General features: G+C 41.6%; 1 protein-coding gene across 2 annotated transcripts; it reads right to left on the bottom strand.

The window, feature by feature from the left end:
- Window positions 1-27,227, bottom strand: LOC311301471 (uncharacterized protein). Of its 2 annotated transcripts, none has more exons than XM_084426610.1 (4): window positions 26,984-27,227; window positions 24,848-25,135; window positions 10,393-12,428; window positions 1-754 (listed from the first exon to the last, which is right to left on the bottom strand). In XM_084426610.1, the coding sequence occupies exons 2-3, from the start codon at window positions 24,903-24,905 to the stop codon at window positions 10,411-10,413; spliced, it is 2,076 nt and encodes a 691-aa protein (XP_084282736.1). In that variant the 5' UTR covers window positions 24,906-25,135; window positions 26,984-27,227; the 3' UTR covers window positions 1-754; window positions 10,393-10,410. The 2 variants fall into 2 exon arrangements, with proteins under 2 accessions (XP_084282736.1, XP_084282737.1); XM_084426611.1 differs by having other exon boundaries at window positions 24,848-25,130; window positions 26,984-27,190.
- Between the last annotated feature and the right edge of the window lie 191 nt (window positions 27,228-27,418).

Genomic DNA, 27,418 nt, shown 5'->3' with positions numbered 1-27,418 from the left:
TTGTCTAGACTTATGCTAAACCTGTTTTATAAGCAGGATTGATGATGTTTTGACTCATATGTTATATCTGATGACATCACATGAAAATAGAGTTGCCTGTAGTTTCAAAAGACATTGGTCTCCTTGTGTGTCATTTGCAGCTCAGAGCAGCAGGGGGTTAGCAAGGAATGCTTGTTTGATTGTGTTTAATCATGTTGTGTTGTGTTGTGTCTCAGTCACCAGCTGGTGTGCCCAGGTCGGCCACTAGACGGCACTCCTCCTCTGACCTTTGCCACTCAGCCATGAACTTCAGTCCCCATAATCCTTTGCCCGGACTCATCATGAATTATTGCTTTCACCTGTTTGTCATTATTGTTTGTCTCAGCCTATTTATACCATGTTCTCTCTGTTATTTATCATTGAGGTTTTGTAGTTGTTACACTGATGTCATTGTCATGATGTCTCATGTCATTCAAACTCAACACAATGATGAACACATGAGGTCCAGGTGATATGGAAACACATTTCAATATTTATTTTAATGCCATTGTCAGTGTCATGTCAAAGAGACCTGGAGTATCAACAACAGTTACTGGTCGACCATCAACTTCACCAACTCTCTTTTCATAAACTGTCGTGACTGAATCTAGTCTTAATTCACTGACAAACTCATCTCTTCCCAGAATACTGTTTCCTGTTGCACTCTTCCCATTTCCTGTCTTCCCGATCAGAGCAATCCTCAGACACTCCTGATCATCTTGTTCATCTTCAGCACCTGAAAATCACAGCGGTAGAAAGATAACTTAGTGAAATGAAGCTCAGAACTTTAATATTGTTATGTTTTATTGTAGAAGTTGCAGCTGAATGCTAATTGATTATGAACTGGAAAAAAAACACATCTTAAGTCAATCATAATAATAATAATAATAACAAACTCAATGGATGGATACCAAGCTAACAAATATTTGTTCTAAAATGTTTTCCAAATGTTCAGTATGTTTAAGAGGGTGGGGGGTGTTTTGGTTATGGGAATGTTACAATGTCCAGTTTTCTTAATGTTAATAGAACGTCATTTAAAGGTGTCACGTTGAGTGTGTTTGCTATTTTTGAGTTTGCTTTAGATCCGTTTCCCGATCTGAGATTGGATGCCTTGGATGAATAAGGATGTCCGTCTACTGCTAAAGGCTCGTGACATTGCTTTCCGATCTGGCAATGCAGAAGCCTATAGCACATCCAGGGCTAACCTGAAAAGGGGAATACAGAATGTCCAACATAGCCACAAACATCTAATTGAGGAGCACTTCAATAACTCTGACCCCCGACACATGTGGCAAGGGATACAGGCCGTTACAGGTTACAGAAGAGTAACTTCAACCCCCCTTACCACCACTACCTTCTTTTACATAACTTTTAAGCCCAATTTGACTGGGACAACAACACTAAGCCTGTCAAAACTACCCACCTCCCACCTGATGACCAACCCTCAGACTCACTGACTCTGCTGTGCAGTCAGTACTAAGCAGGGTGAATATACGGAAAGCAGACGGCCCGGATGGCATCCCTGGGCGCGTGTGGAGAACATGTGCAAAGCAACTGTCTGGAGTCTTTACTGACAGATTTAACCTGTCACTGGCCCAGGCTGTTGTTCCTGTGTGCCTCAGGACCACCATCATCGTCCCTGTGGCCAAGTGATCAAACCTAGAGTGCCTGAATGACTATCGACCGGTAGCACTGACCCCCATCATCACCAAATATCTTGAGAAGCTAATCCTAGCTCACCTCAAACCCAGTCTTCCTCCTGCACTAGACCCTCACCATTATGCATATCGTGCCAACAGATCGACTGAGGATGCCATATCCACAGTCCTCCACTCTGCCTTTACCCAACTAGATAATTGCAATTCATATGCAAGGATGCTATTCATCGATTTCTGTTCAGCTTTTAATACAGTCATACCATCTGATCTGATCATGAAATTACACAGGCTTGGCATCAGCATATCCATTTGCAACTGGATATTGGACTTTCTGATCAACAGACCCCAGATGGTAAGGTTAAATAACCTCTTCTCCACACTACACTTCCTCTAAACACTGGTGTGTCACAAGGGTGTGTGCTCAGCCCATTACTGTACACCAGGGATAGGCAACTCCGGTCCTGGGGGGCCACTGTCCTGCAGAGTTTAGCTTCAGCCCTGATAAAAACTCACCTGCCTGTATTTGTCTAGTAATCCTGAAAAAACTGATTGCCTTGTTCAGGTGTGTTTAATTAGGGTTGGAGTTAAACTCTGCAGGACAGTGGCCCTCCAGGACCGGAGTTGCCTATCCCTCTTCACCCATGACTGCTCCCCCATTCACATCACTAACTCTATCATCAAATTTGCTTGGCTTGATCAGGGACAATGATGAATCAGCCTACAGGGAGGAAGTGCAGTGTCTGGCTGCATGGTGTGCAAATAATAACCTTGCGCTCAACACCTCCAAAACCAAAGAGCTCATTGTTGATTTCCAGAAAGCAAAGGCAGGCACCCACCCATTTACATCAATGGGGCTGAAGTAGAGCGGGTCACTAGCTTCAAGCTCCTGGGTGTCCACATTTCACAAGACATCTCCTGGTCACTCAATACCTCCATTATGATCAAGAAAGCTAAACAACGCCTCTTCTTCCTCAGGAAACTGAAAAAAGCTGAACTGCCCCCTCAGATACTCCGTAACTTCTATCGCTGTACAGGTTGTACTTGTGCAATGACAATAAAGTTGAATCTGATCTGATCTTCTTGTCTGTCGATATATGCTAGGTTGTTCTGTTTCTTGTCTAGAGTGTTTGGTTTCTTTTATGTTCTTTGAAAATAAAGTTAAGCTGCTGCAAGTACAGTAGGGAGAACAAGTATTTGATACACTGCCGATTTTGCAGGTTTTCCTACTTACAAAGCATGTAGAGGTCTGTAATTTTTATCATGAGTACACTTCAACAGTGAGTGACGAAATCTAAAACAAAAATTCTGAAAATCACATTGTATGATTTTTAAATAATTAATTTGCATTTTATTGCATGACATAAGTATTTGATCACCTACCAACCAGTCAGAATTCCGGCTTTCACAGACCTGTTCGTTTTTCTTTAAGAAGCCCTCCTGTTCTCCACTCATTACCTGTATTAACTGCACCTGTTTGAACTCGATACCTGTATAAAAGACACCTGTCCACACACTCAATCAAACAGACTCCAACCTCTCCACAATGGCCAAGACCAGAGAGCTGTGTAAGGACATTAGGGATAAAACTGTAGACCTGCACAAGGCTGGGATGGGCTACAGGACAATAGGCAAGCAGCTTGGTGAGAAGGCACAACTGCTGGTGCAATTATTAGAATATGGAAGAAGTTCAAGATGACGGTCGATCTCCCTCAGTCTGGGGCACCATGCAAGATCTCACCTCGTGGGGCATCAATGATCATGAGGAAGATGAGAGATCAGCCGAGAACTACACAGCAGGACATGGTCAATGACCTGAAGAGAGCTGGGACCACAGTCTCAAAGAAAACCATTAGTAACACACTACGCCGTCATGGATTAAAATCCTGCAGCGCACGCAAGGTCCCCCTGCTCAAGCCAGCGCATGTCCAGGCCCGTCTGAAGTTTGCCAATGACCATCTGGATGATCCAGAGGAGGAATGGGAGAAGGTCATGTTAGGGTCATGGTAGGATAATTTTCATTTGATAAGATTCTTCACACTTCCGGCTGACGGGTGAGCAGGGTACGCTGGCGCGCTCTGGCTGCCGCTCCTCTCTATCCGTTGTGATGCCGTGTGCTCTCTTCATGTTTGCCGGGAAATTGTTTTTCTTGGTGTTGGCCTGGTTGCTTTCTATCGGCTCTGTGGATTCACAGTTAGGCTTATTGGGAGCTGACGCAGACGAGGCTTTAATGAACATGGCCTTACAGTACACCTCTCGCCAGCTCTTATCCCTGAAGCGGAATTACTATCTGTCGGGGGACACCTATGACCACTGTGACAGGACTGGATTACTGCGGCCCAAGCGGTATATTCATCGGAGCACAGGACGAAGCTACATCTCTTCCTCGTCGTCCTCCATCCCAGTATTGAACTGCCGGCGAAGGATTACAAGACTGTCTTCCTCCGGGGTTGATCTTACTAACTTTTCTGCTCTGCCGTACGAGCGGCATTTCTGTGATGCGGTGTCTGCAAGCCCTTTAAAAGCCGCGCTACTAAACGCGCGCTCTGTGAACAACAAAGCTCTATTGCTGGCGGATCTTATTATGGACAAGAAGCTAGACTTGTTTTTCATCACGGAAACATGGCACAAACAGGACGATGGTTTTCTTTTTAATCAGCTGACTCCCGCGGGCTTCGGACTCATTGACGTTTCACGAACTACAGGTAGAGGTGGTGGTATTATAGTTCTTTACAAACTGCAATACAAGATTCACCCTGTATCCGTTCCTCCTTTTAAAACTTTTGAATGTCTTGTTTTAAATGTGTCTGATACTCACTCTGCTCTCCATTCTGCCATGGTCACTATCTATCGACCTCCTAAACTAAATAAGGACTTTCTGTCTGAGTTTGCTGATCTTCTCTCTATATTGTCCGTCAGATTTAAGAGAATTTTGATTCTGGGTGATTTCAACCTGCATGTAGATCAGAAAGCCTGTCCCTTGGCCAAGGATTTTCTATCACTCTTGGACTGTTTTAATTTTTCTCAGTTTGTAAATGTCCCTACTCACTGTAAAGGACACACGTTAGATTTAATTATTGCAAATGACTCATCTCTTTCTAATCTCTCTGTTGTGGATACTGGACTTTCTGATCATCTAGCTATCTTTTTTAATATTGAGACATTTCATTCTAGTAGAGAGACTTCACGAACTATTTCTTTCCGTAAATGGCAATCAATTGATCATGCTACCTTTGCAAACTCGACTGTATCTTCATTAGTTGGCATGTCTTCTGCTCCTCTTGAGGATAAAATTTCAGTATTTAATAATGTCCTTACAGCCAACTTGGACATCTTTGCACCCATAAAAACACGTAATGTTTCATTTGCACAGTCAGCCCCCTGGTATAATGGTGATTTGCGTACACAGAAGGCTGTGTGTCGGAAATTAGAGCGAAAATGGCGTCACTCTGGTTTAAATGTGTTCCACCAGGCCTGGAAAGATTGCTTGTCAAACTACAGAGTAGCCATTGAAACTGCAAGATCTGCCTATTTCTCAAATATTATTGATATTAATCAAAGCAATTCCAGGAAGCTCTTTCATACAATTAACAGTCTACTTAATGTAGATAGTGTCAGTTCTCTGACTTCATCTGGCTGGCTGTGTAATGAGTTTCTCAAATCTTTCAGTGAAAAAATTTACAATATTCGCACAAATATTCATTCCTTGCAGTCTGCCGATCTTACAGTTAATACTCCTAGGTTCTCTGGCATTCCTTTATCCAAATTTACTTTATTGCAACCTGAGATGCTTTGCAACCAGGTTTCTAGTATGAAAGCTACCACCTGCATACTTGATCCCATGCCTGGTGGCCTGTTTAAATCTTGCTTTGGTCCTTTATGTCCCTCAGTTCTTGCTATAATAAATGACTCTTTATCAATTGGGGAGGTGCCAGCAGCACTTAAAACTGCTGCAGTCACTCCTGTTTTAAAAAAGCAAAATTCTGATGTGAGAAATCTGTCAAATTATCGCCCAATCTCAAATCTATCATTTCTGTCTAAAATCTTGGAGGGTGTGGTTGCAGCTCAATTAAACAAACACTTAATTGAAAATAAACTATGTGAGCCACATCAATCAGGATTTCGAAAATTACACAGCACTGAGACTGCGTTGGTGAAAGTCGCTAATGACTTACTAATTGCCTCCGACTCCGGCTCCACGTCCGTTCTCATTCTCTTGGATCTCAGTTCAGCCTTCGACACTATTGACCATGCCCTACTACTCGATCGCCTCGAACATGTATTCGGCTTGTCAGAGACTGTTCTTGACTGGTTCAAGTCCTATTTCACTGACCGCAGTCAATTTGTTTTCATGGGTGGTTATAGGTCCAAAGTTGGTTCTGTTCATACGGGTGTTCCACAAGGGTCAGTCTTGGGTCCTTTACTCTTTAGTATGTACATCTATCCACTTGGTCAATTACTACAATCTCTCAACCTTAACTATCACCTTTATGCTGATGATACACAGATTTATATACATACTAGACCGGGTCAGCAAGTGAACGTTGGGCATCTTTCTAACTGTATTGCTGAGATAAAGACTTGGATGTCCAATAATTTTCTGTCTCTAAACGGCTCAAAAACAGAAGTTATGCTCCTTGGATCTCCACATCAACTGCGAAAGGTTGGGTCTCCTACTCTGTCTGTTGATGGCGTTGCACTGGAGTTTAAGACCAAATTAAAAAATCTGGGTGTCATTTTTGACGCCACACTGTCATTTGAGCCCTTTGTCCAGAATACAGTTAAGACATCATTTTATCACCTTAGAAATATAGCCCGGCTACGTCCTATGTTGTCCTTTTCGGTAGCTGAGAAGTTGATAAACTCTTTTGTCTTTTCGCGCATTGACTACTGCAATGGTCTTCTAGTTGGGGTATCTAAATCATCATTGGATAAATTGCAATATCTTCAAAATTCAGCTGCTAGAGTACTTTCTGGGGTCAGGGCCAGGGACCATATAACCCCGGTCTTGGAGTCCCTGCACTGGCTACCTGTTAGGTACCGTATTGATTTTAAAATCCTTATGCTGGCCTATAAATCTCTGCACAATCTGGCACCTCAGTATTTGACTGACTTATTAATCCCCTACACACCACGTCGCAATTTGCGCTCCTCTCAGAGTGGTCTTTTGGTTGTTCCGAAGACACGGCTTCATACGTGGGGTGACCGAGCATTTTCTGCCTATGCTCCTAAGCTCTGGAATTCTCTCCCGGCCGACATCAGGGAAGCAAGTACATTAGTGACTTTTAAATCTCTTCTTAAAACATTTTATTTTAGGATTGCTTTTACATGAACTTGATTTTTATGTGTTTATTTGTTTTGTATTTCCATTGTGTTTATTCATTTGCTCTTATGCTTGTCTGTAAAGCGCTTTGAGAAAGCTACTTTTAAAGGCGCTATACAAAATAAATGTATTATTATTATTATTATTATTATTATGTGGTCTGATGAGACAGAAATAGAGCTTTTTGGTCTAAACTCCACTCGCCGTGTTTGGAGGAAGAAGGATGAGTACAACCCCAAGAACACCATCCCAACCGTGAAGCATGGAGGGGAAAACATCATTCTTTGGGGATGCTTTTCTGCAAAGGGGACAGGACGACTGCACCGTATTGAGGTGAGGATGGATGGGGCCATGTATCGCGAGATCTTGGCCAACAACCTCCTTCCCTCAGTAAGAACATTGAAGATGGGTCGTGGCTGGGTCTTCCAACATGACAACGACCCGAAACACACAGCCAGGGCAACTAAGGAGTGGCTCCGTAAGAAGCATCTCAAGGTCCTGGAGTGGCCTAGCCAGTCTCCAGACCTGAACCCAAAAGAAAATCTTTGGAGGAGCTGAAAGTCTGTATTGCCCAGCGACAGCCCCGAAACCTGAAGGATCTCGAGAAGGTCTGTATGGAGGAGTGGGCCAGAATCCCTGCTGCAGTGTGTGCAAACCTGGTCAATAACTACAGGAAACGTATGATCTCTGTAATTGCAAACAAAGGTTTCTGTACCAAATAGTAAGTTCTGCTTTTCTGATATATCAAATACTTATGTCATGCAATAAAATGCAAATGAATTACTTAAAAACCATACAATGTGTTTTTCTGGATTTTTTTTTAGATTCTGTCACTCACAGTTAAAGAGTACCTATGATAAAAATGACAGACTTCTACATGTTTTGTAAGTGGGAAAACCTGCAAAATCAGCAGTGTATCAAATACTTGTTCTCCCCACTGTAGATCCTTTATCCTTTCCTGCTTCAACCTGCATTTGTGACAGAACGACAGACCCTAAAAATGGATCTAGCAGCGGTAGAGATTCTCCTCCTCTCCCAGGGGGATCTGTCCCTCGAGGCCCACACAAAGAGGTATGTGGATTTGGTACCTCTCGTCCATTATGATGACACCAGCCTCAGTGTGTTTTTTTGAACTCAGAGACCAGAGCACGCCTGCCCAAAGATGGTCCTCGGGGGAGCTTCAAGGACTATGTAGAGTGGGTGCTTGACCACAATAGATCCTCCTTTACCATCAGGGAGAGTGAGGAGAAAACCAGCTTGCCAGCCATCAGGCCTGACACCAGATCAATCTCTGGGCATCGAAGACTGATATCCAGCATGGCAGAACCACCACTGATGTCAACACGTTCTACCAAGATGGCCGCCACTCAAGAATCTCTTCATGTCATGCCTGCCAAGCCGGAGTCTCTTCAAGTTATGCCTGCCGATCCTGAGTCTCTTCACGTCATGCCTGCCAAGTCTGAGCATCTTCACGTCATGCCTGCTGATCCTGAGCCTCTTCACATCATGCCTGCCGAGCTGGAGTCTCTTCATGTCATGCCTGCCAAGTCTGAGCTTCTTCACGTCAGTTCTGCAGAGCCCGAGCTTCTTCACCCCAAGATGCTCAGCCCTGATCTGCCGGCTCCACCCTGGGCCCGCTGCACTTCCGGCTCAGCACTAGAGGCTTCCTGCTCTGGGTAAGCCACGCCCTCATCCACCACGCCGTTAATGGAATATGTCTGTTTCCAGGTTTATTTGATCATTCACCTGTTGTCTTGTTAATTACTCGTTAGTTCATTTGTCCCAGCTGTGTCTCGTTGTGATATGACAAGCACTGAGCGCGTCTGTCTTTAGCTCAGCGCCAGCCATAGCACGAAAGCAGTTTGAATCTGGCAGTTATGTCACGTTACCCACATACTCAATGGTCCATTCTTCAGATCAATTATCAGAATAACCTTTAATGGAAATTAATGTAATTATCAAACAGTTGTTTGTCCAGCAAACGGGCGTAAGATTAACCCATCAATTTCTCAACAAAAATGATCTCTTTCTTATAATTCGAGGAAGGCTATTTCCTGGCCACAAAAATCACCTTCCTGTTCTTATAAAATTTAGGTTACTGAAATATATGGATTTTTCTGCGACGTCATCACTGCTTGCGCACGCAACCAGGAGGCAAAAAGACCCGCGGTCTTCGTACCGGAGAAAAGGGTTTAGGCTAGTAGCATACTGGTGGTGTCAAAATGCCAAGGAGTTGTTGCGTAATTTATTTACATGCAGGCCTATCTGTTGTGTTTTATCTGCTCATTTAAATTATACATGTTGCAATTAATTCCAAATCTAGGCAAATGGAAGAGTGGGACAGAAGGAGGAAGTTGTATGTTATATTTTTTCTATTCATAATTTGACGAGCTGCACATGACCACATAGCACGTAGCTGTTGTAAGGGATTTGTACGCTCTAATTCAGGGGTGTCAAACTCAGTTCCTGGAGGGCCACTCTCCTGCAGAGTTTAGCTACAACCAGCTCCAAAAACACCTGCCTGGAAGTTTCTAGTAATCCTGAAGACCTTGATTAGCTGGATCAGGTGTGTTTAATTAGGGTTGGATCTAAACTCTGCAGGGTTGTGGCCCTCCAGGAACTGAGTTTGACACCCCTGCTCTAATCATTTCTCTTGTCTTGTATACATAACACAGCAGTAATGACTTTATGAACTTCTTCACTTATAAGATTGATAATATCAGGGACAAAATTATAACTATGCAACCGTCTACTACAGTATCGCATCAGGCAGTGCATTGTAGTCTCCCTGAGGAAAAAATTGATTCATTCGTTGCTATAGGAGAGGAAGAATTAACTAAACTCGTTAAATCATCTAAATCTACAACATGTATGTTAGACCCTATACCGACTAAGCTACTGAAAGAGATGCTTCCAGAGGTCATAGATCCTCTTCTTAATATCATTAATTCGTCTTTGTCTCTAGGATATGTACCAAAAAACTTTAAGCTGGCTATGATTAAACCGCTTGTTAAAAAAACGCAACTTGATCCTTCAGAATTAGTCAATTACAGGCCGATCTCGAATCTACCTTTTCTGTCAAAGATATAAGAAAAAACAGTATCCTCACAACTGTGTTCCTTCCAATTTTCAAACAGTAAACTTTGAGAGACACCAATATTACAATACCAAAAAGGGAAGTAAACACAGCCTTAGATTTCAAATGAAGGTAATACTTAAAGTCTTGGTGTGACTGCGAAAACAGCGTGCGCGTGTCCTTTTTTGGAGCTAGGCGTTCTTCTCGTGCTTCTGGAGCAAACGGAGTTCGTGGGAAGTTTAAAAAGTCTACTCAAAGTTAAAGTTGCCGGCTACGCTCACTACATTGAACGTAGGAAACCATGAAAATAAACTACTTACCGTGATCTCAGACTGTGTTTAAGTGGTTTCTCCAGTGTGGATCTTCATGTGTAGATTCAGGCGACTTTTAATAGAGAAACTTTTCCCACACTGATCACACGTGTGCGGCTTCTCTCCAGTGTGGATCATCTCATGTCTTTTCAGATGTCCTGATCGACTGAATCTCTTGTCGCAGTGTGAACACTTGTAAGGTTTCTCTCCAGTGTGTATTCTCTGGTGCAGTTTTAAACTGCCTGCTGTAGTAAAAGTCTCCTCACACTCAAAGCACATGTACTCTCTCACACCAGTGTGAATTTTCTGATGTGCGTGTAAATATGGCAGAAGTGAAAAACTCTTTCCACACTCGGAACATGAATGTGGCTTCTCTTTCGTATGAACTGTCAGGTGTTTCTTCAGGGCTGATGCCCTAAGAAATGTTTTGCCGCAGTGATCGCATGAGAACGACTTCACTCCGGTGTGGATCCTCATGTGTTCTTTAAGGTGTGAAGAATGACTGAAATCTTTCCCACATTGATCACACTTAAACGGCTTCTCTCCAGTGTGAACTCTCATGTGTTTCTTCAGGTCACTTTTAAAAGGAAAACTCTTCCCACACTGATCACACGTGTGTGGCTTCTCTCCAGTGTGGAACATCTCATGTGTTTTCAGATTTGCTGATCGACTGAATCTCTTGTCACAGTGTGAACACTTGTACGGTTGTTCTCCAGTGTGGATCTTCTCATGTGTTTTCAGATTTGATGGCTGATTGAATCTCTTGTCACAGTGTGAACACTTGTAAGGTTTTTCTCCAGTGTGGATCATCTCATGTGTTTTCAGAGATGATGGCTGACTGAATCTCTTGTCACAGTGTGAACACTTGTAAGGTTTTTCTCCAGTGTGAATTCTCTGGTGCAGTTTTAAACTTCTCGCTGTAGTAAAAGTCTTCTCACACTCAAAGCACATGTACTCTCTCACACCAGTGTGAATTTTCTGATGTGCGTGTAAATATGGCAGCAGTGAAAAACTCTTTCCACACACAGAACATGAATGTGGCTTCTCCTTCATATGAACTGTCAGGTGTGTCTTCAGGTCTGATGCCCTAAGAAATGTTTTGCCGCAGTGATCGCATGAGAACGACTTCACTCCGGTGTGGATCCTCATGTGACGCACAAGATTCAGTTTGCATGTGAAACTCTTTCCACACTGATCACATGAGAACGGCTTCTCTCCGGTGTGGATCCTCATGTGAATCTCAAGATTTCGTTTGCTTGTGAAACTGTTTCCACACTGGTCACATGAGAATGGCTTCTCTCCGGTGTGGATCCTCATGTGACGCACAAGATTCAGTTTGCTTGTGAAACTGTTTCCACACTGGTCACATGAGAATGGCTTCTCTCCGGTGTGGATCCTCATGTGAATCTCAAGATTTCGTTTGCTTGTGAAACTGTTTCCACACTGGTCACATGAGAACGGCTTCTCTCCGGTGTGGATCCTCATGTGACACTCAAGATTTCGTTTGCTTGTGAAACTGTTTCCACACTGGTCACATGAGAACGGCTTCTCTCCGGTGTGGATCCTCATGTGAATCTCAAGATTTAGTTTGCTTGTGAAACTGTTTCCACACTGGTCACATGAGAACGGCTTCTCTCCGGTGTGGATCCTCATGTGACACTCAAGACTTCGTTTTCTTGTGAGACTCTTTCCACACTGGTCACATGAGAACGGCTTCTCTCCGGTGTGGATCCTCATGTGACACTCAAGACTTCGTTTTCTTGTGAGACTCTTTCCACACTGAGTGCAGGTGAAAGATTTCTTGGCTCTTTTCTTTAAAAAATTATTTTTAGTCTTTGAGCGACTCAAAGGTTTTTCTCCAGGATGGACATGATGTTCCTCCTCCGCTTCACTCAGTTCTTCACTCTCCTCCTCCACTTCACTCAGTTCTTCACTCTCCTCTTTCACTTCACTCAGTTCTTCACTCTCCTCCACTTCACTCAGTTCTTCACTCTCCTCCTTCACTTCACTCAGTTCTTCACTCTCCTCGCTCTCTTCCATCAGGCCTGACATGAAAGAAAAAAATATAAAAAATTTTTTTTTTAAATATTATGATAATTTGATGCCTTTTTTATAAATTGATCATATGTTCTTGAAACTTATCTTCCAATTATTATTTTTAAAACATTATAGGCACGAATCCCATGTTTCTTTAGCAAGAACTATTTGGGTAAGTGTACCCATTAAGCCCACCAAAAGTCTAGGATTTTTTCATAGATATTGACAGTTTATAAGAAAAATAATTTGTTAAAATGCAAGATTTATCTCTCATTTGAAAATGTATTTATTAGTTGATGTACATTTTAGAATATAAAAATAAGATAATTTAGGAATAAAGTCTGGCATGGGCTTAATTGGAACTTTTAAGCATGCATTGGTTCCAAATAAGCCCACATCATCTTTGATTCACAAATTATAAAAATTGATTGATTTTAAAGAAGTATAACATCAATATATTTATTCAGTAACAGTGAAGTATTAATAAAATGCCAGAGCCCTGGGTGGGATGGGTAGGTGTTAGTGGCCGGTGGTCTGGGGCCCAACTTGGCTTGATTGGAGTTGTAGCTGGAGTCAAGCTGGAAGTTTAAGCGGGTGTATCCTGGGAAGGAAGCCGAGTTGGGGCTCCAGACTCTGGGCTTAGGGGGGCCTCCTAGTGGGCCCCCCACACCGGGAATCTGGAGCCTTAAGTCGGCTTGGCACCCGAGTATTGGCTGGTCAAAGGTGGAAGTTTAACCGGGTGTATCTCGGGAAGGAAGCCAAGTTGGGGCTCCAGACTCTGCCCACACCGGGAGTATGCAGCCTTAGGTCGGCTTGCCTGGTCAAAGGTGTAAGTAAGGGAAGGAAGCAGAGTTGGGGCTCCAGACTCTGGGCTTAGGGGTGCCTCCTAGTGGGCCCCCCACAACTGGAGCCTTAATAATTCGTTAGTGCTTTTCTGGGTACTCAATGCGCTTTACATGGAAGCGGGGATCTCCTCAACCACCACCAATGTGCAGAATCCGCCTGGATGATGCGACGGCAGCCATATTGCGCCAGAATGTCCACCACACACCAGCTTGCTGGTGGAGAGGAGACAGTGATGAAGCCAATCAGTATATGACGATGATTAGGGGACATGATGGACAGAGGCCAAGGGGCAAATTTGGCCAGGATGTCGGGGTTACACCCCTACTCTTTTTCGAAGGAAGAGACACTGGGAGGAGACTCCGGGGAAGACCTAGACTAGACTAGACTCTGCTTAGACTGCTACCCCCACGACCCGGCCCTGGATAAAGCAGAAGAAGATGGTATGGTATCCTGGGATTTTTAATGACCACAGAGAGTCAGGACCTCGGTTTAACGTCTCATCCGAAGGACGGTGCTCTTTGACAGTATAGTGTCCCGATCACTACACTGGGGTGTTAGGACCCACACAGACCACAGGGTGAGCACCCCCTACTGGCCTCACTAACACCTCTTCCAGCAGCAACCTGGTTTTCTCAGGAGGTCTCCCATCCAGGTACTGACCAGGCTCAGCCCTGCTTAGCTTCAGTGGGGCTAAAGGGTGGGCTACAGGGTCAAAAATGCTGGATTTTGACATCAAAATTTCAAAAGCTTGTGGCTTGAAAGGACTTAAAGATAGAGATATACTGTAAATTAGAAAAATGTTGGGGATGACTGAAAGTGTATGTGGGGTGTAAAAAGACTCAGACTCATATTCAGGAAATAGTAGATATTGAACTGATGTTTGAACTTATTTGCATGTTTTATTTTTATTTTTTTAATCCTCATTCCAAATGATGAGAAAAGAGGAAACCAACAATAACAGGAGAAAGTACTAAATTATTATTATACTATATAGTAGTAAAACGCATGTGAACAGTAGCCTACTTTTTGATCAGTTCATCAGTAATATTCCAGCCCTATTTCTTCTACCCCTGCTGCCTTTACCTCTAGCAACAGTCAAAATGATCTGTTTGTGCTTCGTGAACACTCGCACCATTGCGTGGCAAAGTTGTACCGGGAGAGGCGCGATTGTTTTCTCTCATATATATATTACCTTTATTTAACCAGAAAGAAAACTCATTGAGATTAAAAATCTCTTTTCCAAGAGTGTCCTGGCCAAGACAGGCAGCAGCACAATTAACAAAGTTGCAGACATAAAACAAGTACATCAACATTTAACAAATAACATATTACAAATAATCCTGGTAAAAAAAATAGTGAATTACAAGGTCATGAAAGTAGAAAAGTTGCAAATATTTAACTGAAGCAATAAAACAACAGCAATGCTCGCTGGGATCGTCCGGATGATCAATCATAACATTTACAGGTAGTTTGGGTAGCCTCCAACTCATTTAAAATTGCTTTAAACTTAAAAAGTGAGACCAGCTCCTGAAGTTTTACTACATTTTGTAGCTCATTCCAAGCACAGGGGGCTGCATACTTAAACGCCCCTTTTCCTAGTTCGGTCCGTACACGAGGGACAGATAAAAGCATTAAGTCCTCGGAACGAAGAGAATATCTTCCTATGTTTTTCTTTATAATGTAAGATTGAAGGTATGGTGGAAGCAAACCAAGAATTGCTTTATAGATAAAAACGTACCAATGGTTAAGTCTACGAGTGGACAGAGAAGACCAACCAACCCGGTCATACAAAGAACAGTGATGTGTTAGTGTTCTAAAATTTGTGACAAACCTAAGCACTCCATGATAAACCGTGTCCAGCAATTTTAAGCTTGTAAGAGATGCATGCATGTATATAACATCACCATAGTCAAGCACTGACATGAAAGTAGCAGCAACAAGCCTCTTTCTTGCCTCAAAGGAAAAACATGACCTATTTCTGAAATAAAATCCCAGTCTCAGCTTCAGTTTTTTCACCAACTGCTGAATGTGAGGTTTAAAAGAAAGTGAGTCATCAATTAATATACCGAGATATTTGTACTGCGATACAAACTCAATCTTGGAACCCCGTGAAGTAGTAATAGATACAAGGTTCTTTGACTTTGATTTTGCATTGGAAAACAACATTAGTTTTGTTTTCTTATCATTCAAAACAAGTTTTAAATCGGATAGGGTACGTTGAACAATATCAAAAGTGAGTTGTAATTGGCAAAGAGCTTGGTTTGGAGTTGATGCAGAGCAGTAAATCACAGTATCATCGGCATAAAAATGGAGATTTGCATTGGAAACATTTTGATCGAGAATATTGATGTATAGTATAAATAAGAGTGGTCCCAGCACTGACCCCTGGGGCACACCCTTAGATACACTAAGAGGGCTGGAAGTGAGACCATCTGCCTGTACGCACTGAGTTCTACCTGATAGATAGTTTTCAAACCAGCCAACTGAGTGATCTGACAGCCCTACACTGAGAAGTCTGTGTTTTAAAATTTTGTGATCCACAGTGTCAAAAGCCTTTGATAGATCAATAAAAAGAGCTGCACAGTGTTGTTTTGTGTCTAAAGCATCAATAAAATCATTTACTACTTTTAAAGCTGCTGTAGTTGTGCTGTGTTTTTTACGAAAACCTGATTGATATTTTGACAAAATATTGTTAGTAGATAAAAACTCTTTCAGTTGTTCATTTACCATAGTTTCCATAACCTTGGCCAGGACGGACAGTTTCGAGATGGGTCTATAATTATTTAAATCTGACGGGTCACCCCCTTTTAGCAAAGGAAGAACAAATGCAGATTTCCATATAAGTGGAATTTCATTTGTGTCTAAAGATAGATTAAAAAGATAGGTCAAAGGTGTAGCAATAAAATCGGATGCTAACCGTAGAAAAAAAGGCTCCAGTTTATCAGGACCAGCTGATTTTCTAATGTCTAAAAGTGTGAGGGCTTTATGCACTTCTGAAACTAAAAAAGGATTAAAATGAAAATAATTAATGAGTCTACTTTGACCATATGTATGGCTTGTAGGACGATTCTGATATGTAGAGTTGACTGAATCAAATAAGGAACCCGAGGCAATAAAGTGCTCATTAAAACAACCAAGCATTTCAGCCTTATCAGATAATTTACGGGCGTCCTTAAGAACACATGGTGGCAACTCAATGGAAATTTTGTTTCCAGCCAAGAATTTAATTGTTTTCCAAAATTTTAACGGGTTATTTAAATTATTTGAAGTTTCCATTAAAAAATAGTCTGCTTTGGCCTTTCTTATAGCCACTGTGCACAAATTGCGTAGTCTCCTAAAGAGTAGCCAATCAGAATCCAGGTTTGTTTTCCTGGCTTTTGCCCAGGCCTTATTACGTTCGTGAAGTGAGTTGGCTAAATCTACAGTAAACCATGCATTGTTACGGCCTTTTACTCTATACTTTCTGAGGGGAGCATGCTTATCAACAATTTCCTTGAAACCATCGTAACAAAAATTTCCAGGCATTTTCGACATCAGAAATAAGATACATTTTATCCCAATCAAAATAAAACAAGTCATGAAAGAACCCTTGCTCTGTAAAATGTTTCATGTCACGCTTAACAATGATGCTTGGCTTGGTTTTGGGAATTTTTGTATTTCTGACTGTGGCAACAACGCAGTGGTCACTAACGTCATTTGCGAAAACAGAAGCTACTGAATATTTGTAAGGAACATTGGTTAGGATAAGATCAATTAAAGATGATTTATCCGGACATTTCAGATTAGGTCTAGTTGTACTATCAACGAGCTGAAAGAGATTTAGTGAGTTACAGTAAGCTTTAAAATCATCAGATACTGGATGTAACCAATTCCAGTTTAGATCTCCAATAACTACTATTTCTTTCGGATTCAGTCCTGATAAAAGCTGCATTAAAGAAGGCAGAGCATCCTTTACAGCTGAGGGAGTCCTATAGCAACTAACTACCGTAATATGGAGAGTCCTAGAGACCTCAAGATCAAGAGCTAAAAATTCAAATTGCTTACTCACTGATTTAGAGAGAAGCACATTTACACGAAACTTACGTTTGATATATACTGCAACACCCCCACCCCTTCTGGGACGGTCGGTCCTATATACATTATATCCATCAATACAGATATCTTCATTCAGGACAGACTTGCTTAGCCAGGTTTCTGATAAAACAATTACATCAGCATCAGTTGAACATGCCCAAATGCGAATCATATCCATCTTTGCAATCAGACTACGAACATTCAAATGAATAAAACCAAGACCAGCTCTAGATTTAAAATCAGCAGGGGTATTAAAACTTATAACAGAGTCAGGGCCTGGGTTGGGTTGCACATTTCCTGATATCAATAGCAACAGAACAATTAAACACCTCAGTTTGCGTGATTGATTTGTGGATTCATTCTTAGATCTTATATTTAGTACAAAGCTACGAAGGCAGCTTTCAGAAACAGTGAAATTATCTTGTAAGGTCATAATACTGATTAAACGGGCCAAGTTAACAGTCTCAGAAGATAAGACTATACAGTGGCATTTAATGTCCGAGTCCGACGCACAAACAGATGCGCTCGTATCCCAGCGTAATGTGACAGTATTTAAAAGACCTGCACTGGAGTAGTTAATCCTGTGCAGGCTTCCACACGTTCCGCTCAAGGAAAGTAAGCACAGCACAAAAAAGTGCAGCGCCATTAGACATTCCATTCCTAGCCGATTTCTAGTAATCCAGTCCAGCTTTTCGACCTCCTCCTGTGACAGATGACGTTGCGTCACGTCACATGTAAACAGGAAATCAGTCCCAATGAAGCAATGCTGTGAAAGAAGTGGATTAAAATCAGGACCAGCCGGATCATACAGAGTATGGATAAAATTTCAAGCACACGTCACGAAGGCAAGAAAAAGCACTTCCCTTTCTCATAAGAAGTTCAGACTCATAAGACTCAAACAGTTTTTCGGCGATTTGGAAATCAGTCCCAATGAAGCAATGCTGTGAAAGAAGTGGATTAAAATCAGGACCAGCCGGATCATACAGGGTATGGATAAGATTTCAAGCACACGTCACGAAGGCAAGAAAAAGCACTTCCCTTTCTCATAAGAAGTTCAGACTCATAAGACTCAAACAGCTTTTTGGCGATTTGGATCCGTTGAGCAGGCTCCGCACTGACAGTACGTCCCAGATCATCCAATGCGGTGAGAAAGTAAGTTTCACTTCAGTTAAATCCCAGATGGACGTGTGACGAACTAAATCCTTCATAGACTCATTTAGTTATGAGTAATCAAAGCAGGTCCAGTATCTCCGAGACAGCACCATTAAAAGACAGTAACACTAACAGAAACATTAAACCACAAGGACAGAAATGTAGACGCGTGGAGACATGCTGCCATCTTGGATTTTCCGTGGATTTCCTTGGATTTTCCGATTTTCTCACAATTTACTCAGACGCTCTGAACTGAACTGCTTCCGCATCAATGACACGATCGCTCACTTGCTCTGCTGTTTCCTCCAACACTTTAAATGCAGGGGGTATGCAGCCTTAGGTCGGCTTGACTCTGGAGTTATGCTAGATCAAGTGACCATATCTCGGGAAGAAAGCAGAGTTAGGGCTCAATAACCCAGCATAGGGGGCCCACTGGGTGACCCCTCCATGCCCGGAGTCCAAAGCCCCAACTTGGCTTGGGTCCAGAGTTTTGCCCAGTCAAAGCTGGACAGGAAGTGGCAGTATCTCGGAGCCGGACGGTCACAGGGGCTCAGGACTGTGGGGAATGTAGAGTCCCTCTGGGACCTCTCCATGCCCGGAATCTCAAGCCTTAAAGGTGGGGTATGTGATTCTATTTTTTGGCCATTTTTTCAAAATCACTTGAAATCCTATTCCTAACCCACTTACAGCCACTGAGTTAGAAGCACTGAAATGAAAATTAAGCAATTTAATCATCTGTGGAACGGGCAGGACTCGAAAAACTCCAGCCAATCATTTCCAAGACCACCTAGAATCATTGGACGGTAAGTTTGTCAATCAAACGGTCGTGCCATACCCCCTTCGTGCGCGCGACCCCTTCGTACGCATACTCAAAGCTCGTGACCCAGTCACAGTAAGTGCAAGTCACCCCGGTACAGTAGGTGGTAAGTTGTAAGTTGGTTGCGATCCACCAATAAAACCAGAAAGAGAGACAGAGAGAGAGAGTAAGTGCAAGTTGCTTCCGTTTGTAGAATGGCAGACAAGACACCAGCACACAAAAGGAAACCTATATTTGAGAGAGCAATTGCGAACAAAACGGCTGAAAGAGAAAAGGCAAAAACAAGGCTCATTCTAGGCGCTGCTTTCCGACGCTGGCGGCAACTGAAGGACCAGGAAGGACTACCAACAGATGCGGCTGTGCCATTGTTTTCTGCTGGATAGGTGAGAAGCCGAACTATTAACCCGTGCGGACATGTTATGGTGTATTTTTGTCATTTACACGACAGTAAAACCACAAAGCTAACGTGTCTTTATGAGCTCTTGCCGTTAGCATATTAGCAGCTACATGTGGCTAACACAAACAACTGCAATCCTGGCGATTGGCTTGTAATCTTTTATAGTCAACGTCTCTTAGTTCATAAGTCTGTATTTTATGTACTGTATTTAAAAACGTGCCTTCAGGCATTTGTGGAACTAGTAACTACAACCCTTTTTTTGGAGGTGAATAAAGAACGTAGAACTGGGGCTGGGCAATAAATCAATTAGTAGTAAATGCCGCTCCATCCGAAATGCCGCTCGATTTGCTACTAATCAAAAAACCGGCTTTACTGACGAGATGCGCATGAGAATTGTACAATTGTACACACACACGTACACGGCAATGGCCACGGCACGGCAAAAAAATAATTTCAATGGTCAGCCTGGACAAAGGGGAGACACAGAGAAATTCTGTTGCCATGGAGAAGGAGGGTTTCATGCGCACCATAGATGCTCTTCGTAAAGACCTCGATGTTCAGGAAGTGTGCACAGATGGCCATTAGGGATAAAGGCCCTGTTCAGTAAGTTCATGTGTTATAAACCAATACCCTTTTCTGAAAGTTGCTGGCTACATATAAGATGAGGCATTTTTCAGTGTTACTTTGATTATGTTTACAGTACATTGATATTTTCTCTTGTAGGCACAGGGATATACAAAGACATCGGGGTGGTTCACAGTCTAAACAAAGAATAAGAGACTTCGGGAACTTACTCCTCTCTGCTTTTCATCGAGTTTGGAAGACTGTGTTTGTGCTGTGCTGTGCTGTGCTGTTTACCTTGGATTTACCTCAGAAGAATTAGAAGAACGCGATTTGAAGATGAGAAGATTTTTAAGGTAAGACATGTTAAACTGGTGGTGCCAGATTAAAATGTATGTTATGAAATGAGATGAACATGAACTAAGCCTAATAACGTATATGTAGACAGAAACATGTTGAAATGTGAACTAGACTGGTAGGCAATACATGTCCGACACGAGGATGTTTTTATATTCTATAATAAAACACAGCATGGTAAAAGTAGGCTAGTATGAGTGTATACTAGGGCTGGGGTAAACGATTATTAATTAAACGATTAGTCTGGCGATTATTTTATCGATTAGTTGACTAGTCTAACGACTAATTGGAATTAATTATCCTGTCTGTTATTCGCATATCTCTGTCAAACCGTTACTCCGATGGATTTTAAACTCGACAGTAGGGCTGGGCGATATGACGAAATATATCGTCTGGACGATAGAAAATGTCTATCGTTTTATATAAGGCGCTATCGTTTACACCACGATAAGGCGTTTTACGGCAGAATTAACCTCACGGCATGCCCATGCACGCTGCAATACATAAACAAACATGGAGGAAGACGGTAGTAGACGCGGTTCAGACCAGGGTAAGTTAATTCTCAACTAGATGACCAGCCAACCCAACCCGTTAGTAGCTCCACAACAGCGCGCATCTGTGCATTCATTCATTCACACACACACACACACACACACACACACACACACACACAGAGAGAGAGAGAAACACGATTCATATTTAAACAGTCTTTTTGCGTGTACAGACACTATTGCGATTAGAACAAAGCAAATATAGAACTGACCTATTCCTCAACCGGATCCGTTGCTCCTCAAAATGAAAACGAGGTGAACCTGAAAATGAACATATCCAACTGATTGTGGGTGTTCACAGGTTTGCGTGGATCGCCTCAGATTATTTGCGTTTGAATAGCGCGCGCTCTCCGTAATTAAGATCAAAGTCAACAGAATATTTTGAATCTCTTTTGCACTTATAAGAAAAAAAACCTATCGCGCCGGCGCGATTATCGAACCCAGGGGGTTAAAAAATAGATTTTCGCCAAAAATCCTCTTTGGCTCCGCGGCTGCCATGGTAAACAACGTTAGCCTACCGGTGACTGAAGTCTCACGTCACGTGCGAGTCAAGAGCGAAGTGATTGACATGACCAAGCTACCGTAGCTATGGCTTGGATTCGTTAGCAAACATTGCCCCCCTGTGGTATAGAGAGCCCAGAGCCATATAGAGAGATTTAGGCTCTCTATTTGCATGTTACTATCACAAGCATAATGTTGTGGCCTGCCCAGAAAAACGTTGGTTCTAATAATTATTTACCTCCGCCAACAGCGAGACCGGCCAATGTTAGAGACCCGGCCGGTAATGGAATACAGGCCAATATTAGAGGATTTACGGTAGACTATTCATGAACTGAATTAATAGAAAAATTGCTATATCGCTATGTATATCGTTATCGGGATATGAAATGAGCTATATCGGGATATGAAATTTTGGCCATATCGCCCAGCTCTACTCGACAGCTGTCTGGGCACGAGTAAGAGCAGTGCCAAGTCTGACGTTGTTTGATGAGAAATGCAAAAGATATCGTTAAACATATCAGTAAAAGAAGCACTCAGAAGGTTGTGGTTTAAAAATAAACACTCTGACATAAACACTCTGTCAGCTACAATGTTTACTTCTGAATAATATAAACGTGATAAATCCATTTTGATTAATTTGAGTAAAAAATGTGTTTTCTTTACCAAGAAAGTGGCAAGATGAAACCCACTATTTTCTGTTTCAAACTTTCACATAGCATCTTTAGGTTATAATAACATAAATAAGGCCATCCTTAAAAATATTCTTGTTTGCCGTAACCCGACCGACCCTGTCAATTTAGTACCGACCCAATTATTATTTATTTTTTTCCCTTTTAGTCCGACCGACTTGCCGGTAACTAAACCTATGCGCGTGAACCCGACAATCGATTACTATGGACTTCGACCGAAAACAGGATGTAAATACAGGTATGAGCGCTGGCTGAATTAACATCACTTTTATTAATATCTTTCACATCTACTGCAGTCAGATTCACCCGTGTTGACTCTAGAGGAATCACTTACATCGGCTGGGCACTTGTAATGACACATCAAGGATGTTAAGAGGCTAAAAGCAGGTTTAAAACTTGCCCTATTGAAGTCAACAGGGTGCAAATTTTAAAAGAGGATAACACGGTGTAGGCAACACCGATTTTTGTCGTTGTTCTCTGTGCTGACAGCACTCCAAATGTACAAAGAAATTAGCTCAATGTTAAAATTGACCGGAGTTCTCCTTTAAGAATTGTAAAAATCAGGCTCGCACTCATAATTACATTTAATGCCGTCAGCCGGGCTTGGACACAACGTGTACAGGTTGGGCTTGTTTTTTTTGTTTTTTTGTCCAATCTGGTATTCAGTTTCTGAACGGTGTAGGCACAAGCCAACAGTTTGGTGACGCTGTCTGAGCCTTAGTCATCATTTTTAATTAGTCACGATAATACCGTATACCCCGGTAAAATAGGGAGGAGGTTTGACGGTATCAAAATTTGGATAAGCCTACCAGAGGGTTAACCATTTTATTATCTTTATCTGTGTCCTACATGTTTCACTCAACCCTGTTACTCCTGACATGATTTTCCTCCTTTTAAAACACAGCATTTCGTAAAATTGTGACATCATCTGGCCTCTTTCTGCTGCATGATGGGAAGACAAGAAAACAATCTCAACCCACTGTCTCAGTTTTTACACAAACTGTAGCATTGATCAACCCTGTTACCAAAGTTACTCTAAGATCTATAACTGTGAATAACTTGTATGATATTTGACAAATACTACTTTATCAGTAACTTGGAAGGTTTACTGACTATTCTTAAAAAAAAAAATTGTAAACTATGTTGAATATGACTACAATTCTGGTAACTTTAGCTGCTTTTCCACCGAAATTACCCGGAACAATTTGTCCCAGGAACTTTTTTCCCAGGAACCTTTTTTGCCCCAGACCAGTTGCTTTCTGCGTTTACACCGCGGTCTAGAGTACCGGGAAGGTAAACTGTGCGCAACTGCTACTCCCAGTCTGCGACGGACAGTAATCAGTTTTGAGCGCCACATTTATAAGTATGGAGGAGATTCAAACTGTGCTGCAGTTATTGGTTTACTAACGAGGTAATTAACATAACAAAATAGACGAGCACTGATACTAAAGCGTGTTCAGAAAGCTCGTATGCGTATAAAATTAGACAAGGTATGTTGTGAGATGACTGGGAATAACGCGCAAAAATTTCCTTTTGCGCAAATACGCTTAAAAAAAGCCTGAACCCCGTCTATCAATCATAAATAGTGACAGTCTTGTAAATAGTTGTTTGTTACCCAACCTCAAAGCGCTATTTCAATCCTGTTATAGTAAATTTGTAACATGGTTTGCCTTGCAATAGATGACAATGTGTAAACATAATGACTTAATATTAAAAGCTGTGGCAGAAAAGAGACGAGCACTGATAAAGCGTGTTCAGATAACGTTGGATATAAAATTGTATGTTATCAGCTATTGCGGACATTGGCCGTGAGATGGCTGTGACGAACGCGCAGAAAGTTTCCTCTTCCACAAATACCCAAATAATAAAGCCTGAAACTCGTCGCCAGTCCCCCAGTTTTTTTTATTAAATTCCATATTTGCAGACAGACAACTTTACTGCATGAAGCCACTTTTTAAAAGGGAGGTTAAAAATAAAGAAAATGCTGCGTGGAGTCATCCAACCAAAATGCGGTGTGAATACAACCAATCAGCTTGTGCAGCGCACAAGTCCCACCCCTGAAAGTTCCTGAACTTTGAAAAAGTACTACCTCATGAGCAGGGACTATCGGAGGGGGAAATATTTACCCGGAACTTCATTTAGACCCTGGTTCCTGCGGTGTAAACACATCGAGTACCAGCCCAAAGTTCCTAGTTCCTGGGGAAAGTTCCTGCGGTGGAAACGTGGCTTTTGTTGCAAATTGGGAACCAGATATAAAATAAATGTAAATAAAACAGTTAAAATAGTATTTAGCCTGATCTGATGTTGACAATCAATATAAAAGTGTCTCAAACCTCCCTCTACTGACCATTTGTTGAAGAAAACCCAGAACATTCTGTACCGTTTCATAGTCTAACTGTTTATCTAAAAGTGATGAAGTGCTTGAATGTTTCTAACATGACTGTTCTTCAGCATCATGAATGAATGAGGAATAAACACCAACCTCTTTGTTCTTCAGGATCTTCAGTGTGTTTCATTCTGCAGGGTTCTGGATCACTCATGTTCTCACTGTCCTCTTTAATAAACTCAGTCTTGGCAGATTTCAGCTCTTCCTGATGCTCTGATGCTCGTCTTCACTCGTAGCTGATGGGAATTTACAGCATTTATTGGAGAATTACTGTGGGAGGAGCTTCACTGATGATGTATTCCAGTGTGGGAGGAGCTTCACTGATGATGTGACTGCTGTGGGAGGAGCTTCACTGATGATGTGATTACAGTGGGAGGAGCTGATCTGCCAAAATCAAAAATATATCATGAGTGAGTTTGTTTTTATAATAAATGACACTTCTAAGCATTTATATCTGTCTATCTATTCATCGTACAGTAACTGATGCCAATTCATTAATTATTTTTAATTATTTGTATGGCTAATCCTAACATTATTCTGCTTCTTCATTAACATACAGATATCTAGAAATATAGAAAAGAATATAAATCATTTAAATTCTTCCAAATTTAAATAATGGTAAGAAAAACAGTTCAAATCATAAACGCAGTAATAAACACAGATATAGTAGCCAACAAATACCCTTGAAGTCATCCAAGCCCATGGAGATCCAGAGGGGTGTGTGGATGCGGCGCTCCCTGTCACTGAGATGATGCTCTTCTCTAGTTTATCAGAGCATGGCCAATGTTTGCCATTATCTCCAGTTTTAATGTTCCCCTCCCCCAGTTTATAAAGTTTAAAACAATCATGATATAGAGAAACTCTTTGTCCACACCACCCCGTCACAGTCAACCATCGGTCACCACCCCGTCACGGGGCCATTTTGTTAAAAATGTATGTAAAAGAAATGAAATTGTACATAAATTAATGTTGAATGATGTTCTTGTTGTGTGAACTAATCAAATACATTTCATTTTTTTGTTTTTTTTTAAGTGTATTCGTTTTTTCAGTACAAACAGTATGGCCACTGAAATGTTGAATTCATATTTCAAGATTTAAAAAAAAATAGGAAAAACATTTGATTAAATTACAGCCTTTCTATTGGTGGTTTCCAAAAACTGACATTTTACTATTCGTAAAACATTAGATTTAAAAACACATTTCTTGTTTTACTGCTCTACTGGCACACACACATGCTGTCCGTGACGGGGCGGCACAAGAGAGACTCCCGGCCTGAGTAAAAGGATAATATTATTATTAAGGATTTAGGTGAGGTGGGAAAATTATTATTATTATTTATTATTATTAATATTATTATTATTTTGGAGGATTTTTATCAAGCTTGTATATTTAAGTTCGGTAATTTCACTTTAATGACAATTAATAGGTACTTTTCATTGCCATTTAAGTGAAATAACTGAACATAAACATACAAGCTTGATAAAAATGCATTTAGAAGAACATTTCAGATGGTAGGCTACTTGAAGTCGTCATATATATAAAATGATATTATTTAGATTTTTTTAAAAAAAATTTATTTAAATGACTATTATTATCATAAGTAGATAGGCTCTCTTTGCAACAAAAACCGAAGAGACGAGCATTATTTCTGCCATCTGTATAGCCCGAAAATCATTGCCTGTCCTTTGGTTTGTATAATAGTAACTTACTACATTTGGATTGTTAGACATGTCGAAATAAAGTGAATCTGCATTCAAAGGCATGTAATTGACACAGAGAAGAAAGAGTTAAAACTCTTCACACGTGCTCGCGCTCATGACCGCTACATCTGAACACACACACACACACACACACACAAAAGTACATCGACGGATCTTCTTCTGTCTGTTCTCCAAAATGTAATCAAATGTATATTTCTGCAAGCATGTTTAAACTGGTTAACTGTGTCTACGGCAGGCAAAGGCATGATTGATGTGTGAACTGAGCATCGCTCAAGCCCAGACACCAGATACAGCGCGCTTGGCATAAACTACGCATTTAACAACACAATACAGTGACGAGAGGAACGTCGCCCACCCTAACGGAGTAAAAGTACAGGTTTTTCATTAGGAATGTACTCGAGTAAAAGTAAAAGTACCCACATTCCAATCTACTCTTAAAAGTACATTTTTTCCAAAAAAAAAAAATACTCAAGTAAATGTAACGAAGTAAATGTACTTCGCTATTACCCACCTCAGAAGACTCGACGCTCGATGAGGGAAGAAGAGACACGGCTACTAACGTTAGCCTACTAGCTCTTTCGCGTCCGGCCCATAGACAGTAAAAGGTCCGGCCGGGATGTCTCGATCGCCCACACGTCCCGGGACTCAGCTTCTGCGATCTACACCATAGACAGTATATAAACGATCTATACATATAGCTGCTACTGTCTATGGTTCTACAGCCGCCATCGTGTGCGAAACGCTGCCATGGCAACTGAGGGACGCGGAAGTGACGCGTGTGGACGAGCACGAGCACGCGCTGCCGACAGCTCCAGTGTTCCCGAAGCGCGCTCGCGGTAAGTTGACGAAACTACTATGTTTCTGACTTTTAAACACTTCAGCCGTCCTCTGATGATAAACCATAATACTGTAATAAACCATAATAAACCTTCATTCAATTCAATTC

The sequence above is a fragment of the Rutilus rutilus genome (assembly GCF_951802725.1).
Source record: "Rutilus rutilus genome assembly, chromosome: 1".
Classification (NCBI taxonomy): domain Eukaryota; kingdom Metazoa; phylum Chordata; class Actinopteri; order Cypriniformes; family Leuciscidae; genus Rutilus; species Rutilus rutilus.
Note: the sequence above shows the minus strand (reverse complement) of the source record. Positions and strands in the feature narration are given on the sequence as shown.

Bases quoted from the DNA above. Each gene is read 5' to 3' on its own strand.
- LOC311301471 (XM_084426610.1), bottom strand. From the start codon at position 24,905: ATGAGTGATCCAGAACCCTGCAGAATGAAACACACTGAAGATCCTGAA. The intron at 12,429-24,847 runs GTTGGTGTTTAT...CTTTCATGTCAG, and splicing joins AGATCCTGAAGAACAAAGAG to GCCTGATGGAAGAGAGCGAG.